The sequence below is a fragment of the Oncorhynchus mykiss genome, chromosome 7, assembly GCF_057628025.1.
Source record: "Oncorhynchus mykiss isolate SJ-2025 chromosome 7, ASM5762802v1, whole genome shotgun sequence".
In the NCBI taxonomy this organism is placed as follows: Eukaryota; Metazoa; Chordata; class Actinopteri; order Salmoniformes; family Salmonidae; genus Oncorhynchus; species Oncorhynchus mykiss.
Genome location: NC_143028.1, coordinates 42082399 through 42098336, shown reverse-complemented (window position 1 = coordinate 42098336; position 15938 = coordinate 42082399). Strand labels below are relative to the sequence as shown.

The window sequence follows — 15938 nt, the reverse complement described above, 5'->3', positions numbered from 1 at the left end:
GACGCATTACATTCAGCCTTCGTCTCTCCCGAGCCCGTACGGGAGTTGTAGGAATGAGACAAGATAGTAGCTACTACAACAATTGGATACCACGAAATTGGGGAGAAAAAGGGGTAAAATTAAAAAAATAAAAAAAAAGGGTGCATTCACTTCCTCACTATGTTCTAAGTAGATTAGCCATGCAATTTAAGTCCTTGTGAAATGCAATGTCATGAATATCTGGGAACAATTGTTGTGTATGTATATAGCCCTTCGTACATCAGCTGATATCTCAAAGTGCTGTACAGAAACCCAGCCTAAAACCCCAAACAGCAAGCAATGCAGGTGTAACCCAAGGGGGGGCGCCAACCCAGACAGGAAGATCACGTCAGTGACTCACCCACTCAAGTGACGCACCCCTCCTAGGGACGGCATGAAAGAGCACCAGTAAGCCAGTGACTCAGCCCCTGTAATAGGGTTAGAGGCAGAGAATCCCAGTGGAGAGAGGGGAACCGGCCAGGCAGAGACAGCAAGGGCGGTTCGTTGCTCCAGAGCCTTTCCCTTCACCTTCACACTCCTGGGCCAGACTACACTCAATCATGTGACCCACTGAAGAGATGAATCTTCCGTAAAGACTTAAAGGTTGAGACCGAGTCTGCGTCTCTCACATGGGTAGGCAGACCATTCCATAAAAATTTAGCTCTATAGGAGAAAGCCCTGCCTCCAGCTGTTTGCTTAGAAATTCTAGGGACAATTAGGAGGCCTGCGTCTTGTGACCGTAGCGTACGTGTAGGTATGTACGGAAGGACCAAATCAGAAAGATAGGTAGGAACAAGCCCATGTAATGCTTTGTAGGTTAGCAGTAAAACCTTGACATCAGCCCTTGCCTTAACAGAAAGCCAGTGTAGGGAGGCTAGCACTGGAGTAATATGATAAAAAAAATTGGTTCTAGTCAGGATTCTAGCAGCCGTATATAGCACTAGCTGAAGTTTATTTAGTGCTTTATCCGGGTAGCCGGAAAGTAGAGCATTGCAGTAGTCTAACCTAGAAGTAACAAAAGCATGGATTAATTTCTCTGCATCATTTTTGGACAGAAAGTTTCTGATTTTTGCAATGTTAAGTAGATGGGAAAAAGCTGTCCTTGAAACAGTCTTGATATGTTCGTCAAACTCTTTGTAGAGTGGTGTGAGGAATCACACTTGATCCTCAATACCAACAAGACCAAAGAGATGTGCATAGACTTCAGGAAGCGTACAACACCTACCTCTGCAACATCTATCAGAGGCCAGAATATAGAAATTGTAGAGGAATATAAAAATCTGGGTGTCCTTTTGGACAATAAGCTTCAGTGGAGTAAATGTACAGACCTGATCTACAAAAAGAGCCAACAGAGACTGTACTTTCTAAAAAAGTTGGGTTCTTTTAATATAGACTGTACTATATTGACTCTGTTTTACAAATCCTTTATTGAGAGTATTTTAACTTTTTGTATTGTTTGTTGGTTTGGCAATGCCACTGTCAGCCAGAGAAACATACTGAGAAGGATTATTACCACAGCAAGCAAGGTACTTGGAGTCAAACAGACAGGCGTGGATGAGATCTTTAAGGTCAGGGCCCTCCGTAAGGCTCACAAAATAATTTTAGACCCAAGCCACCCCCTGTACCTGGACATTGAATTACTCCCCTCTGGGCGCAGGTATAGGGCACCCCTCAGCAGGAAAAACAGAACGAGACAATCATTTGTGCCAGGTGTGATATCCCTCCTAAATAGCTCGGGCGAATGTGACCATTGACCCCGTAAGGCCAACAGGCTAGTCTTTTCTTGCTTTTTTTCTTTTTCTTTAAAAAACATTTTCTTATTTTTCCTTTTTCTTTTTTCTTTAAAAAAAACATTTTATTTCTTATTTCTTACTATTATTATTTTTATTGGTGCGTAACTGTTATGATAGTTGTGTTGTCAATCTTGTTTTCTATTTAAACGCCACTTTAAATGTGTACATGACACTGCAACAACATTTCCCCATGGGGACAATAAAGTAAGTAAGTAAAAGAGAGATCAGGGTCCAGAGTAACGCCGAGGTCCTTCACAGTTTTATTTGAGACGACTGTACAACCATCAAGATTAATTGTCAGATTCAACAGAAGATCTCTTTGTTTCTTGGGACCTAGAACAAGCATCTCTGTTTTGTCCGAGTTTAAAAGTAGAAAGTTTGCAGCCATCCACTTCCTTATGTCTGAAACACAGGCTTCTAGCGAGGGCAATTTTGGGGCTTCACCATGTTTCATTGAAATGTACAGCTGTGTTTCATTGAAATGTATAGCTGTGTGTCATCCGCATAGCAGTGAAAGTTAACATTATGTTTTCGAATGACATCCCCAAGAGGTAAAATGTATAGTGAAAACAATAGTGGTCCTAAAACGGAACCTTGAGGAACACCGACATTTACAGTTGATTTGTCAGAGCCCAAACCATTCACAGAGACAAAGTGATATCTTTCCGACAGATAAGATCTAAACCAGGCCAGAACTTGTCCGTGTTTGATGGTATCAAAAGCAGCACTAAGGTCTAGGAGCACGAGGACAGATGCAGAGCCTCAGTCTGATGCCATTAAAAGGTCATTTGCCACCTTCACAAGTGCAGTCTCAGTGCCTTGATGGAGTCTAAAACCAGACTGAAGCATTTCGTATACATTGTTTGTCTTCAGGAAGGCAGTGAGTTGCTGTGCAACAGCTTTTTCTAAAATTTTTGAGAGGAATGGAAGATTCGATATAAGCCGATAGTTTTTTATATTTTCTGGGTCAAGGTTTGGCTTTTTCAAGAGAGGCTTTATTACTGCCACTTTTAGTGAGTTTGGTACACATCCGGTGGATAGAGAGCCGTTTGTTATGTTCAACATAGGAGGGCCAAGCACAGGAAGCAGCTCTTTCAGTAGTTTAGTTGGAATAGGGTCCAGTATGCAGCTTGAAGGTTTAGAGGCCATGATTATTTTCAGCATTGTGTCAAGAGATATAGTACTAAAACACTTGTGTCTCTCTTGATCCTAGGTCCTGGCAGAGTTGTGCAGACTCAGGACAACTGAGCTTTGAAGGAATACACAGATTTAAAGAGGAGTCCGTAATTTGATTTCTAATGATCATGATCTTTTCCTCAAAGAAGTTCATGAATTTATTACTGCTGAAGTGAAAGCTCAGTTGGGGAATGCTGCTTTTTAGTTAGCTTTGCGACAGTATCAAAAATAAATTTAGGATTGTTCTTGTATTGTATCTGTGTCTGTTAAAACAAGCCACAGGCTGCAGTGCTCCGTCAGATGATCAGTGACTCGCAGGTGTCTCCTCCTAGACACTACTCTACTGTCTATCCCTGCAGAGTGGAGAGGTGGCTGCCAGGTGGTGGGTCTCGATGACCTCATCGTGTTTGTAACCAGGTGCTGTGATAATAGAGCCTACCTGAGGGAGATAACAGTAACTGTCTGCACGCGCACATTAGCATGATGCATATGGGGTGGGAATAGATGTTTCAGATCACTGAACAGGCCCTTTGGAAGTAGAATTTAAACCCCTTCAGGCATTCTTATGAGCTGCCAGATCCTGGACTTCTCCTGGCCAAATGAAATCAGTGGTGGAAAAAGTACCCAATTTTTGTACACAAGTAAAGATACCTTAAAATAAAATGACTCAAGTAAAAGTCACCCAGTCAAATACTACTTGATTAAAAGTCTAAAAGTATTTGGTTTGAAATGTACTTAAGTATCAAAAGTAAAGGTATAAATCATTAAACATTTCTTACATTATGAAAACCAGATGACTATATATACACGTGTGTATATATATATACTGTATATAGATATATATATTACATTTAAGGATAGCCAGGGGCACAGTTCAACACTCAGACATAATGTGTTTAGTGAGTGCCAGATCAGAGGCAGAAGGGATGACCAGGGATGTTCTCTTGATAAGTGTGTGAATTAGACCATTTTCCTTTCCTGCTAAGCATTCAAAATGTAACGAATACTTTTGGGTGTCAGGGAAAATGTAAGGAGTAAAAAGTACATTATTTTCTTTGGGAATGTAGTGGAGTAAAAGTTGTCAAAGATATAAATATAAAGTAAAGTACAGATACCCCAAAAAACTACTTAAGTAGTACTTTAAAGTATTTTTATTTAAGTACTTTACACCACTGAATAAAATCCAGGGACTGCTAAGATCCAACCTGGTAACAACATACCACAGTACATCCCAAACATTGTACCTTTAGGCTGTATAATGTATTAACATAACATTATACTCTTCAATCTGAGCCCCAGATAGAGAAACAACCATCTTGTGAAAATATCCTATTTCAACATTTGTTTGCTTTGCAGAGAAACAAGGTCCAGCCAGGCAAGCGACCTCTCATTTATTATGCCCATAACTGTGATACCGTCTCTAGGTAAATGTGGATCCTATGTAGCCCTGGGATCTTCTAATGGAGAGCACAACCTCAGTGGTATCACCCAGGTCTGAATGTTTTTTTTTTGTAAGAAGGGTTGACAAGCTGAATGTACCGAGCTGTCTGTTTAAACTGCTAGCACACAGCTCAGACACCAATTCATACCCCACAAGACATGCCATCAGAGTTCTCTTCACAATCCCCAAGTCCAGAACAGCCTATGGGAGGCGCACAGTACTACATAGAGCCATGACTACATGGAACTCTATTACACATCAGGTAACTGATGCAAGCAATTTTTTATTAAATTTTTTAAAATACACTTTATGGAACAGCAGGGACTGTGAAGGGACACACACATGTACAGACACACACATACAAGCGCTAGCACACTCACTCTACACACATGTACATTGTAATATTGTTACATTACATATAAAACAAAAGATAATACATACATTTCTATACCTTTTGTATTGTAAATATGTTGTGGTGTAATAATGTTATATGATGCACTGTTTTATCTTTTGTTTTATATGTAATGTAAGTGCCTTAATGTGTTTGGACCAAAGGAAGAGTAGTTGCTGCCTTGGCAGCAGCGAATGTGGATCCCTAATAAATACAAAACACTGTACAAACTGAAATGTGTTAGTCACATGCGATGTCTCAATTAGGCAGAGGGGGGCGCTGAAACATTCATGGTGGACGACAAGTTTACTATTCCCTTTTTCTGTCACAATTCTCTTGAAGAACAATCGCAATCTTCATTCTGAAGTGTCACTTTCAGAGAGGAGAGGACAGTATGAATTGGGCGTGTTCGGTCACAGTGCTACAGTATACCAGTTAGGCTATCTACGTTGGAATACTTTCTTATTCTGAGCTACAGTCGCCGAGGATTCAGTTGTACCTTCCAGTCATCTGTAGTACTTTGGAGTAACTGCTCTTCAGATACTTGTTTAAACGGTCGGTAAGATGAGTCAATTTAAATGGAGTAATTTCTTATGCAACTACTGTAGGCGACTCGATATTGGTTTACACTAGACTGTGGACAGTGTAATACAATATAATTGTAAGAGACATTGTTGCCAGTTGCTATGTGATTTTGGTTCCAGACAGATACAACTTGATAAAGATTTGTATTTGTCACATGCGCCGAATACAACGGGTGTAGACGTTACCGTGAAATGCTTGTAATGAGCCCTTCCCAACGATGCACAGTTAAAATATAATAACACAAAATTAAATAGTAACACAAGAGTAATAAAATACACAAACATATAGCTATGGAGTACCAGTTGGTACGAGGTGATTGAGGCAGGGTCAAGTAACCAGGCATCAGCATAGATAACAATATGAATAAAGAATATAGTGTGTGTGTATAGAGTCAGTGCAAGATAGGGTCAATGCAGATAGTCAGGGTAACTCTTGAATTAACTGTTTAACGTTAGCAGTCTGACCGAAGTCGCCCTAAAAAATGACAAAAATACAATTATATTTAGAAATACTTTACCGGTTGTACATGCGGTAGGAGGTGGAGATAGGTTATCCACAGAAAAGGGCTTACTTGACTTTTTGCGGCGCCGGTACTGGCAGACCATGGTTGACCAAAATGGTTGACCTTTTATCCCATTATAAGACGGTCCATTCCAGTATTCTATATCCCAAAACTATGGTGATATCACTGAGCTGGATGTTGAATTATCGTTAAAAAATGCATAAAAAATATCCCAACGTTTTTTTAATGATTCCATGTTTTAGGGTGGTTTCACAAGAGAACACAAACATCCTAAAATGAATTTATTTCAAAATCTGTGTATACCTCTACCCAGAGATATGCCTCTGCCACTACCTACCTATCTGTCACTTATTTATACATTAGAACCTTGAAAGCCATGCTTTGAGTGTGACAGCACAATGGAATGACTGTGACCTCACATTCTCATAATATACGTGAATAATCACAAGGATAGAATAATAACTTATTTACTTCTTTCCCTGACAGGGTGCCTGCTAGTCACACAACAAGGATCATTGTTCACTTTAGAAGATGAATGGAATTTAAAGGAGATGGGAAGGAAAAGTTCTTCATAGTGACACGGGGGAAGGTGAGAAAAGGCTTCTCCAGAGGATGTATCGGCCGTGTGGAAGCAGTGATGCATAAGGGAGAGCTGATGGGACTGTTGTACGGAGGTGGCAGCAGTGGGAATCCTAAGAGCGGGGACATGGTGAAGAGGGAGGACACGTACCCCCTCACCCGACACCAGGCCCAGCTGCTGCTCTTCGTGTCCCCCTCCAGCAAACGCCTGGAGCTCCTGTGTAACCCCCAGCTCTTTTCAGCCATCTGTGTACTGTCTCAGGATGACTTGGTAGTGGTTAAGCACAAGAAAGGTCACCAGCCAGGCCTGGTTCGGAACCTGATGCTGATCGGTAAGAAGGAGAACCAAGGGGACCTGCTGATGCTGGGCTTTGAGGTTGAGTTTGTGGTGAGTATACAACTTCTACAAATATGGCAGGGAATGGATTCCAGCATTTTGTCCAAAGTATAAGCATATAATCAGGAATTTCAACTGTCTGTTTGATCCTCTCATCAATAAGAGAAACCTTTTAGCCTATTGATGTCACAGTATGGCACACTGTGAGCTGTACCTGTCAAGTACACTTGAACCTCTCATTGATTTATAGTACATGAGTGACAGCAGGAGACAAGAATGTTCCTCTCAGGGGAAGATCCAAAATGTTATCTGATTAGTTACAGCAGTTACGTAACATCTGAAACTTGATAACATTATCTGAGCAATTGGCAGTTGCTCGAAAGCAGTTTGTTGTATTTCCAGCTCGCCAGTAAAAATTCTCAGCACAGCTACTGTATGGGATTGAGTGTACTTGATTTACTGATTTAGCGTAATTGTCCTGTTTCCTTTCCCATTTCAGCAGGACTCTGATCAAACAGTGTCCCCTAAGAAGCCAGCTCCTCTCCCCCTGTTCAGTGCAGCAGACATTGTCCAGGTTGTCCCAGCATACTCTGTAGGCATTGGCCCTCGCTGGAAAGACAGTTATTCAGAGGGTTAGTACTATACGTTTACCTTCTGGTGTTCAATGCCCATGTATTGTCATGGATTAGTATGCAAGCACACAGGCCTACATGTATTTGTTTACCAAATATGACACATTCACCTGGTTTTTCTAGTTATACAACCCACTAGCCTACATCAGGGATGCAACTGGCAACTGGCAGCCCCCCTCTTGTAGGAGCGTCAGCCAATTTATTTTGGGGAGGGGGGGAATCAGTCAGGTTCTCAACTTACTGTTGAGAGTTAGAATAGTAAAATACACAAGGTACAGTTTTGAAATGTGGTTGTGCATCAGCAGTCACTCAATTAGCCCATGTTAGCTCATTTATTTTAGATTGGTAAGTTAGTCTAGCGAACAGCTATCTAAACTTGTAGTAAGCATGGTCGAATTACCAACCGGGGTGGGGCCCATTGATCATCAGTTATCATATTAAAAATGGCAAACATTTGCCTCCTCCCTATAGCAAAATGTGTAGAATTCCAGGAAATTTGCTGTAAAACTGCACAGTTTTCTCTCCGCCCCATGGCAAAATGTGTAGAATTGCAGGAAATGAACTTTAAATCTTAAAATGTTTCTCTTTGCTGTCACGAGGGGGGCTGCTAAAATGTTTTGCTCGCAAGGTGGGGGTATGTAGCCCCACAAGCCAAAGTTGCCCATCCCTGGCTTACATACTGTACATATTTTATTGAAAGAAAGCAGAGCAATGGTACCAGGAAAATAATATCAGCTTTCAGAATCCTGTGGCTTGGTCTCATTTTAAACATGCTTTGCAAAGACCCATGGTGGCTCAGTTTGTAAAGCATGGTACTTGAAACTTCAGGGTTGTTGCTTCGATTCCCACCGGGGGCCAGTATAAAAAAGTATGACAATGTAAGTTGCTCTGGATAAGAGTGCCTGCTAAATGACTAAAATGTAAGAAGACAGAATTCTTTGAATGATTATCATCACTTTCAAAGTTAATCTGTAGGACTTGCTGTGAATTGGTGCCCCTACACGCAAAAGATCCCACCCTCCCCCTTAGAAATATTGAATGGCAAAGAGCAGTACCTGTGGCTAGACAGTGGGGCATAGAGCAGTTCTTATACAGAACTGGTAAAACTGGCCGAGGTGCTCTGGAATGTAGCAGCAGAGCGCCATCACCTGCTCTGAACTCTCTGCATACCTCTTGTGGAGATAAACAGACATGTTTACCACAGGTCAGTCTCATGACAAGGAGAGAAACCATGTGATGTGTCATTTTTACCCCTCTTCAACTTCTTCTCCCCCAGGTCTAAACAGAAAGGCGGTGTCACCTATCAACTCCATGCCTAATATGGGATCTCGTGGACAACAAGTGAGAGATATAAACCATTTAGACCAGAATGTCACCCAAACCCCAACCCAAAGCCCGTCACACCACCCTTTTGAGGTGGGATCCATGGTGGAGGTAACATCCAACACTGGGATAACTGTATACGGGGTGATCCGTTGGATGGGCGTCCTTTCAGAAAATAAAAACGACTGGGCCGGAATTGAGCTGGTGAGTGTAAGATGTGAACTGTGTAGGCAATGTTCTTGAGCTGGCCTATTATTCTCCCCTGAGATGTAAATATCTCAATCAGTTTTGATTCCTCAGCAACTCTTTTGTGGTTTTACCATCAGGATTATGAGGTGAATAATTGCTCAGATGGGACGTATGGAGGCCAGCAGTATTTCACTTGTAAAGGGGGCAGGGCCTTGTTTGTGCCCCTCACAAAGTGCAGTCCAGATGGAAGGTTCTTATGTCCCCCCACTGAAAAGGAGACCCTCAAAGCAACAGATATCCCCCCAGGTTAGACACCAATTATATAGGTCCTAATCCCACTAACACACACATAAACAGTGTTGATAGGCTATTATTACAATGCCATAACCAAATACGCATTATTTTGCAGCTCCCACCCTAACCCAAACACACATTGAATCAAACACCAACCAACAGCATATATAAAACATGTACCAGTTGTATTTCTATTATAAGTAGTACTTCATAATGTTTTTGTATAAGTCGTTCCATTGGAGGAAACAGATGAGAACGTCCCTCCTATACCTGAGTCGGAAGCCCTGTCTTTGCTTGTGGGCAAGATGAAGGGGATCCAGGGGCACTATAACTCCTGCTACCTCGACGCCACTCTCTTCAGGTAAACTTAACTCAATCCCCTCTGGTCAAATGGTTTTTCTGTAGGTCACTGTTCCTAACTCTCATAATTGTATGAAAATGAGACACTATTTATTGGGCATGTTTTTCATTGAGCCCAGTTTATTGTAGTAAAGGACTACTTCTCTCCACAGTCTGTTCTGCTCATCTATGACCCTGGACAGTGTTTGCCACAAACCAGATGGCACAGAAAAGAGCATATCTTGCTCTCTGAAGAAAGACATTGTCAACCGTTTGCGCAGGTATAAACATTGTCTGTGCTTGCAGTTTTCTAGATCCTCTTGACCCTCATGCAGGCCTGTATTATCAGCTGGTCTTCAAATAAGGGCGTTATGACATTGTAATTCAACCTAGACTGAAACACAATAGCCTTTATGTGGTTGTAATGCATGTCTGATATTACTCTGCCACATTGGTAGTGTATGTTCAGGTATATGCACTTCATATGAATGTGCATCTCTGTGTGTTTGTATTATGTGGAAGTGTGCATCCTTCGTGTGTGGCCACCAAGAGTGACAATAGTGTGTGTGTTATCCACAGACAAGGTTTTGTGCCTGCTGAGAGCGTAATGAACTTCCGCAAGCAGCTCGGGTGTGACACCTTTGTAACAGAAGAGAAAGGTACGCACACACACTTCTCAGAGTGCTGATTCCATGGGTCTGAATTAGGATTTTTAAAATGGCTGCAGTGTCTCTGATTTCACCTAAATGGTGTTATCCTGCCTCCATGCAGACCCTGAAGAGTTCATCACAATCCTTCTACAGCGGGTGCTTTGCATGAAGTCATTGCTTAAACTCAGGTTTGAACCAGTTCACCTTTCTCTAGTTGACCTGACCAATATATGTTCTCTTCCTTGCATGTTATGCTGTAGGCCACTTATTTCTCCTTGCGTCCCCTCCTCACACTTCTTATCTCCATTCTCTGGGATTCTGAGTGTCTGTTAGACCTTATTTGACACTGCCATGACTGAGTTGCTTAGCGTGATTGTTCTCTGGGCCTCAGGTCGAATAACGACACATCTCAGGATGCCTACACATTCCAGATTATTCTGGATAAGGAGCAGGTGACACAGACTCCCACTGTCCAGCAACTCCTGGATATCTCCTTGCTGTCTTGTGGCCTCAAGTTTGAGGAGGTGGGTGATACTGTGCAAAGTTATCTAAGGAGCAATATTTACAAGGCCTTGTAGTCAGCGCACCTTTTGTTTAGAAGGCAATCACTTTGTTTTAATATTTAGGCCCTGTGCAGTCAAAAACATGATTTTCCTGTGTTTTATATATATTTCCACACTGTGAAGTTGGAATAATACTGTGAAATTGTGAAAATTATGATAATGCCCTTTCAGTGTAAGAGCTGTTTGAGATGACTGCCTGAAAATTCTGCCTGTTTTGATGGGATGGAGTTTTATCTTAGTAAATTGACTTAATAGACCAATAGGAAATAGAGTTCCAAACCTCTCTACCAATAACAACTTGTTTTCTGTTTTCCCCTCCCCACTCAATCCACCCCCAGATAGTCCTAGCAAAATTATTGCTTGAGGAATTGCTCTTAACAATTTTAATTGAAAACAACCACAGTAAGGCAGAGTACTTATTTGTTACCCAGAAATGATTTGATATTCAGATCAAAAAGGCTCCATTGGACCGTTAATGTCTCTAATATGTCCCTAAGATCCCATCCTGCCTCATGGTCCACATGCCAAGGTTTGGGAAGAAGTACAAGATGTTCCCCTACATTATCCCCTCAACAGAATTTGACATCACAGATCTTCTATACAACTGTGAGTTTCAGCACAATCGCATAATCACACATCTGCCACGTATACCTATGAATAAAAGTAAGGCCATGCAGTAACTCCCTAAACTGTCTTCAGGTTGAGTGACACCTTTCCACCTTCTTCTCCCATCAGCCCCCCGAGAATGCTTCCTCTGTGGGCGTTTGGCAGAGTACGAGTGCCCCCAGTGCCTACAAGACCGCAAGCTCCAGCCAGGAAGAATCAAACAGTATTGCACTACCTGCAAGACAAAGGTATACAGTAGGGTCAGAAAGTACTGCCACCCCTTGATAAAGATGAGCAAAAATGACTGTATAATATAAATAAATACTGAGCTATATTGTATGGAGAAAAAAAAGGAAATTATATTATTTTATACAGATGCAATTGCTCAGAGAAATGTTGTTTAACAAGTAATACTTTTTTCTCTCAAAAAATGTAGGGGTCAAAATGATTGACACCCCTGTTTTCCATACCTTGCGAGGATAACAGCATTGAGCCTTTTTCTAGAATGTTTTATGAGTTGGAGAACACATTGGGAGGGATCTTAGACCCTTCCTCCATAAAAAAATCTTTACAGATCCTTGATATCCTTAATCTGCGCTTACTGACTGCCCTTAACCAGGGCCCCAGGACCAGTGGAAGCAAAATAACCCCATAACATCAAAGATCCACCACCATATTTTACAGTAGGTATGCGGTTCTTTTCTGCTTATGCATTCTCCTTTCGATGCTGAACCCACCACTGGTGTGTGTGGCCAAAGAGCTTTACTTTCATGTCATCCAACAAATGTAAACTCCAGGAGTTTGGCTAAACGGCATTGGCACTTGGATTGGAACCGGTGCTATGGTCAGATGCCATGAAAACAGAGCTCTTTGGCCACACACACCAGTGGTGGGTTCAGCATCGAAAGGAGAATGCATAAGCAGAAAATAACCCCATACCTACTGTAAAATACGTTGGTGGATATATGACATTATGGGGCTATTTGGCTTTTTTTAGCATACAATATAACTCAGTATTTGAAATATTTATTTAATGCAGTCATTTTTGCTCATCTTTATCAAGGGTGTCAATCATTTCAGACCCCACTCTACACAGTTAAGCAGCATGACTGAGCTACAGCTTTTCTACCTGCAAGTATATTGATTTAGTCTCGTTTATCTAACTGAATCTCCCTTTCTACTTTCCCTCTTCCCAATCCTCCATCTCCACTTCTCCCTTTGTGACAGGTGCACATTCATCCCTCTCGGCAGAGCCACTGCCCTAAAGCCCTGGCAGTGCCAGCGGAGGTGCCAGCAGATGCCCCTGTACCCAGGCACAAAATGCAGTTGTTCGCTGTGCTCTGTATCCACACCAGCCACTATGTGTCCTTTGTAAAGTATGGCCCTGGCCCTCGCTCCTGGCTCTTCTTCGACAGCATGGCAGACAGATGTGGTGAGATTAACCTCAAAGAACACAGTTACAATGTATTACCAAAAGTGTGTGGACACCTGCTCTTCGAACATCTCATTCCAAAATCATGGGCATCAATATGGAGTTGGTCCCCCCTTTGCTGGTATAACAGCCTCCACTCCTCTGAGAAGGCTTTCCACTAGATGTTGGAACATTGCTGCGGGGACTTGCTTCCATTCAGCCACAGGAGGGCGATTTAGGCCTGACTCACAGTCAACGTTCCAATTCATCACAAAGGTGTTCGATGGAGTTGAGGTCAGGGCTCTGTGCAGGCCAGTCAAGTTCTTCCACACCGATCTCAACAAATAAGTTATGTATGGACCTCGCTGTCTGCACGGGGGGATTGTCATGCTGAAACAGGAAAAGGCCTTCCCCAAACTGTTGCCACAAAGTTGGAAGCACATAATTGTCTAGAATGTCATTAAATGCTGTAGCGTTAAGATTTCCCTTCACGGTAACTAAGGGGGCCAGCCCGAACCATGAAAAACAGCCCCAGACCATTATTCCTCCTCTACCAAACTTTACAGTTGGCACTATGCATTTGGGCAGGTAGCATTCTCCTGGCATCTGCCAAATACATATTTGTCTGTCGGACTGCCAGATGGCGAAGCGTGATTCATCAATTCAGAGAACGCATTTCCACTGCTCCAGAGTCCAATGGCAGAGAGCTTTACACCACTCCAGCCGATGCTTGGCATCAAGCGTGGGGATGTTAGGCTTGTGTGCGGCTGCTCGCCCATGGAAATCCATTTCATGAAGCACCCGACGAGCAGTTATTGTGCTGACGTTGCTTCCAGAGGCAGTTTGAAACTCTGTAGTGAGTGTTCCAACAGAGGACAGACGATTTTTGCGAGCTACGTGCTTCAGCACTCTGCGGTCCCATTCTGTGCGCTTGTGTGGCCTACCACTTTCGCAGCTGAGCCATTGTTGCTTCCAGCACTTACAGTTGACGGACGGACGGGGACGGGGGGGGGATTTGAAGAACTGACTTGTTGGAAAGGTGGCATCCTATGACGGTCCCATGTTGAAGGTCCCTTAGCTCTTCAGTACAGCCATTCTACTGAAAATATTTGTCTATGGAGATTGCATGGCTGTGTGCTCAATTTTATACACCTGTCAACAACGAGTGTAGCTGAAATAGTCTAATCCACTCATTTGAAGGCGTGTCCACATACTTTTGTATCTTTGTCTAAGAATCTTGTCTGTTGCCATCAAAAGTTTATTTCAAAACCTATTGAGTAGATGTCGGGTTGGTACAACATTATTCTAAAAGGAAGAACAGACCGCTAAATCCATTTCTTCTGAGGTGCGGAACAAATAATAGTAGTAATAATAGTTCCGTTCAATTGCAGACTGTTCCTTGCCTTGTAAAGTTATTTATTTGTCTTACTTGTCACTAGATACCCAGTGACTTACTTTGTCTTTGAACCTGATGTAGAGAACACTGCAACCTGACGTAAATGTCTAGTCTTATCTGTCTTTCACTTGTCAGATCCCTAATCTTCAGTCCCCTCAGGTGATGACCAGAGTGGCTACAACATTCCAGAGATCAGGGCTTGTCCTGAGGTGGGTGACTTCCTGTCTCAGTCAGAGGAGGAGCTAGCGCGGGCTGACCCCTCCCAGGCTGGAGAGCCTGTCCGCAGGCTGCTGAGTGACTCCTACATGTGTTTGTATCAGAGTGCCTCCATGGCACTCTACAGATAAAGTCAGCACAAGGCTGAGGTGTACTGGGGAGAACACAGCATTCTCACAACAATGCTACAATAACCCTGGTTTCAGAGTCGCCGTGGCGTCAATTCATTTTCACAGAAATAAAACTGATGATTAGCTGAAGACCTTGAACTTTATAGGCTTTCATGAGAACAGAGATATTCACCAAGGTCTTCTCAAATATTTTTCTTTGTTCAATAAAGATTGATTGATGAGGTTGGGGTTAGGAAGGGCAAGTGAACTATATTATTTTTTCCCCCCTCATTGCCTACACCAACCATTTCCCACTCACTGCTTGTATTTTGGCAATGTTTTATTGCTGCCAATGTTATGTAAACATACAGTATCGTATACTCTAGATCAGTGGTTCCCAAACTTTTTATATTCCATACCCCTTCAAACATTCAACCTCTAGCTGTGTAACCCCTCTAGCACCAGGGTCAGCACACTCTCAAATGTTTGTTTTTTTGCCATCATTGTAAGCCTGCCACACACACTATACAATACATTATTTAAACATAAGAATGAGTGTGAGTTTGTGTCACAACCCGGCTCGTGGGAAGTGACAAAGAGCTCTTATAGGACCAGGGCACAAATAATAATAAATCATTTTGCACTTTATTTATCCATCTTACATATAAAACTTGATTTGTTCATCGAAAATTGTGAATAACGCACCACAGGTTAATGAGAAGGGTGTGCTTGAAAGGATGCACATAACAATGCAATGGTGGGTTGTATTGGAGAGAGTCTCAAGTCTTAAATAACTTTCCACAAACAGTCTGTGTCTGTATTTCTTTTTCATGCTAGTGAGGGCCAAGACTCCACTCTCACATAGGTACGTGGTTGCAAAGAGCATCAGTGTCTTAACAGTGCGATTTGCTAAGGCAGGATACTCAGCGCAGCCCAATCCAGAAATCTGGCAGTGGCTTCTGATTAAATTACATTTTCACATAACCGCTTGTTGCAATTTCGATGAGACCCTCTTGTTCAGATATTTGTAAGTGGACTGGAGGCATGAAAGGGATAACGAATCCAGTTGCTTGTGTCCGTTTTGGGGAAGTACCTGCATAATTGCGCACCCAACTCCGGTGCTTTGCTATATGACATTTTACTTTGTCCGTAAGCTTGAGTTCATTTCCACACACACAAAAAATCATACGATGAAGGAAAGACCTGTGTGTTGTCCTTGTTAATGCAGACATAGAAGAGCTCCAACTTCTTAATCATAGCCTCAATTTTGTCCCGCAAATTGAATATAGTTGAGGAGTCCCTGTAATCCTAGATTCAGATCATTCAGGCGAGATGGGCCAGTCGTGAGAGAAACTCGACATCATGC

General features: G+C 42.3%; 1 protein-coding gene across 5 annotated transcripts; it reads left to right on the top strand.

Annotated features, from left to right (window-relative positions):
* Nucleotides 1-481: 481 nt before the first annotated feature.
* LOC110527909 (ubiquitin carboxyl-terminal hydrolase CYLD) lies at nt 482-15377 on the top strand. Of its 5 annotated transcripts, none has more exons than XM_090241021.1 (14): nt 482-651; nt 6414-6894; nt 7343-7475; nt 8752-9002; nt 9125-9293; nt 9510-9642; nt 9794-9901; nt 10200-10279; nt 10392-10458; nt 10662-10794; nt 11331-11439; nt 11569-11687; nt 12667-12871; nt 14406-15377. In XM_090241021.1, exons 2-14 carry the CDS (start codon nt 6463-6465, stop codon nt 14591-14593), a joined length of 2127 nt encoding a protein of 708 aa, XP_090097147.1. In that variant the 5' UTR covers nt 482-651; nt 6414-6462; the 3' UTR covers nt 14594-15377. The 5 variants fall into 5 exon arrangements, with proteins under 5 accessions (XP_090097147.1, XP_021465188.2, XP_090097148.1 ...); XM_021609513.3 differs by lacking the exon at nt 482-651 and adding an exon at nt 5091-5374; XM_090241022.1 differs by lacking the exon at nt 482-651 and adding an exon at nt 5169-5374 and having other exon boundaries at nt 7346-7475.
* The last annotated feature ends 561 nt before the right edge of the window (nt 15378-15938 follow it).

Coding starts and splice junctions, on each gene's coding strand:
- LOC110527909 (XM_090241021.1), top strand. CDS start 6,463: ATGGAATTTAAAGGAGATGGGAAGGAAAAGTTCTTCATAGTGACACGG. Junction 6,895..7,342: donor GCTTTGAGGTTGAGTTTGTG/GTGAGTATACAA, acceptor TTCCCATTTCAG/CAGGACTCTGATCAAACAGT. Junction 12,872..14,405: donor CAGCATGGCAGACAGATGTG/GTGAGATTAACC, acceptor CAGTCCCCTCAG/GTGATGACCAGAGTGGCTAC.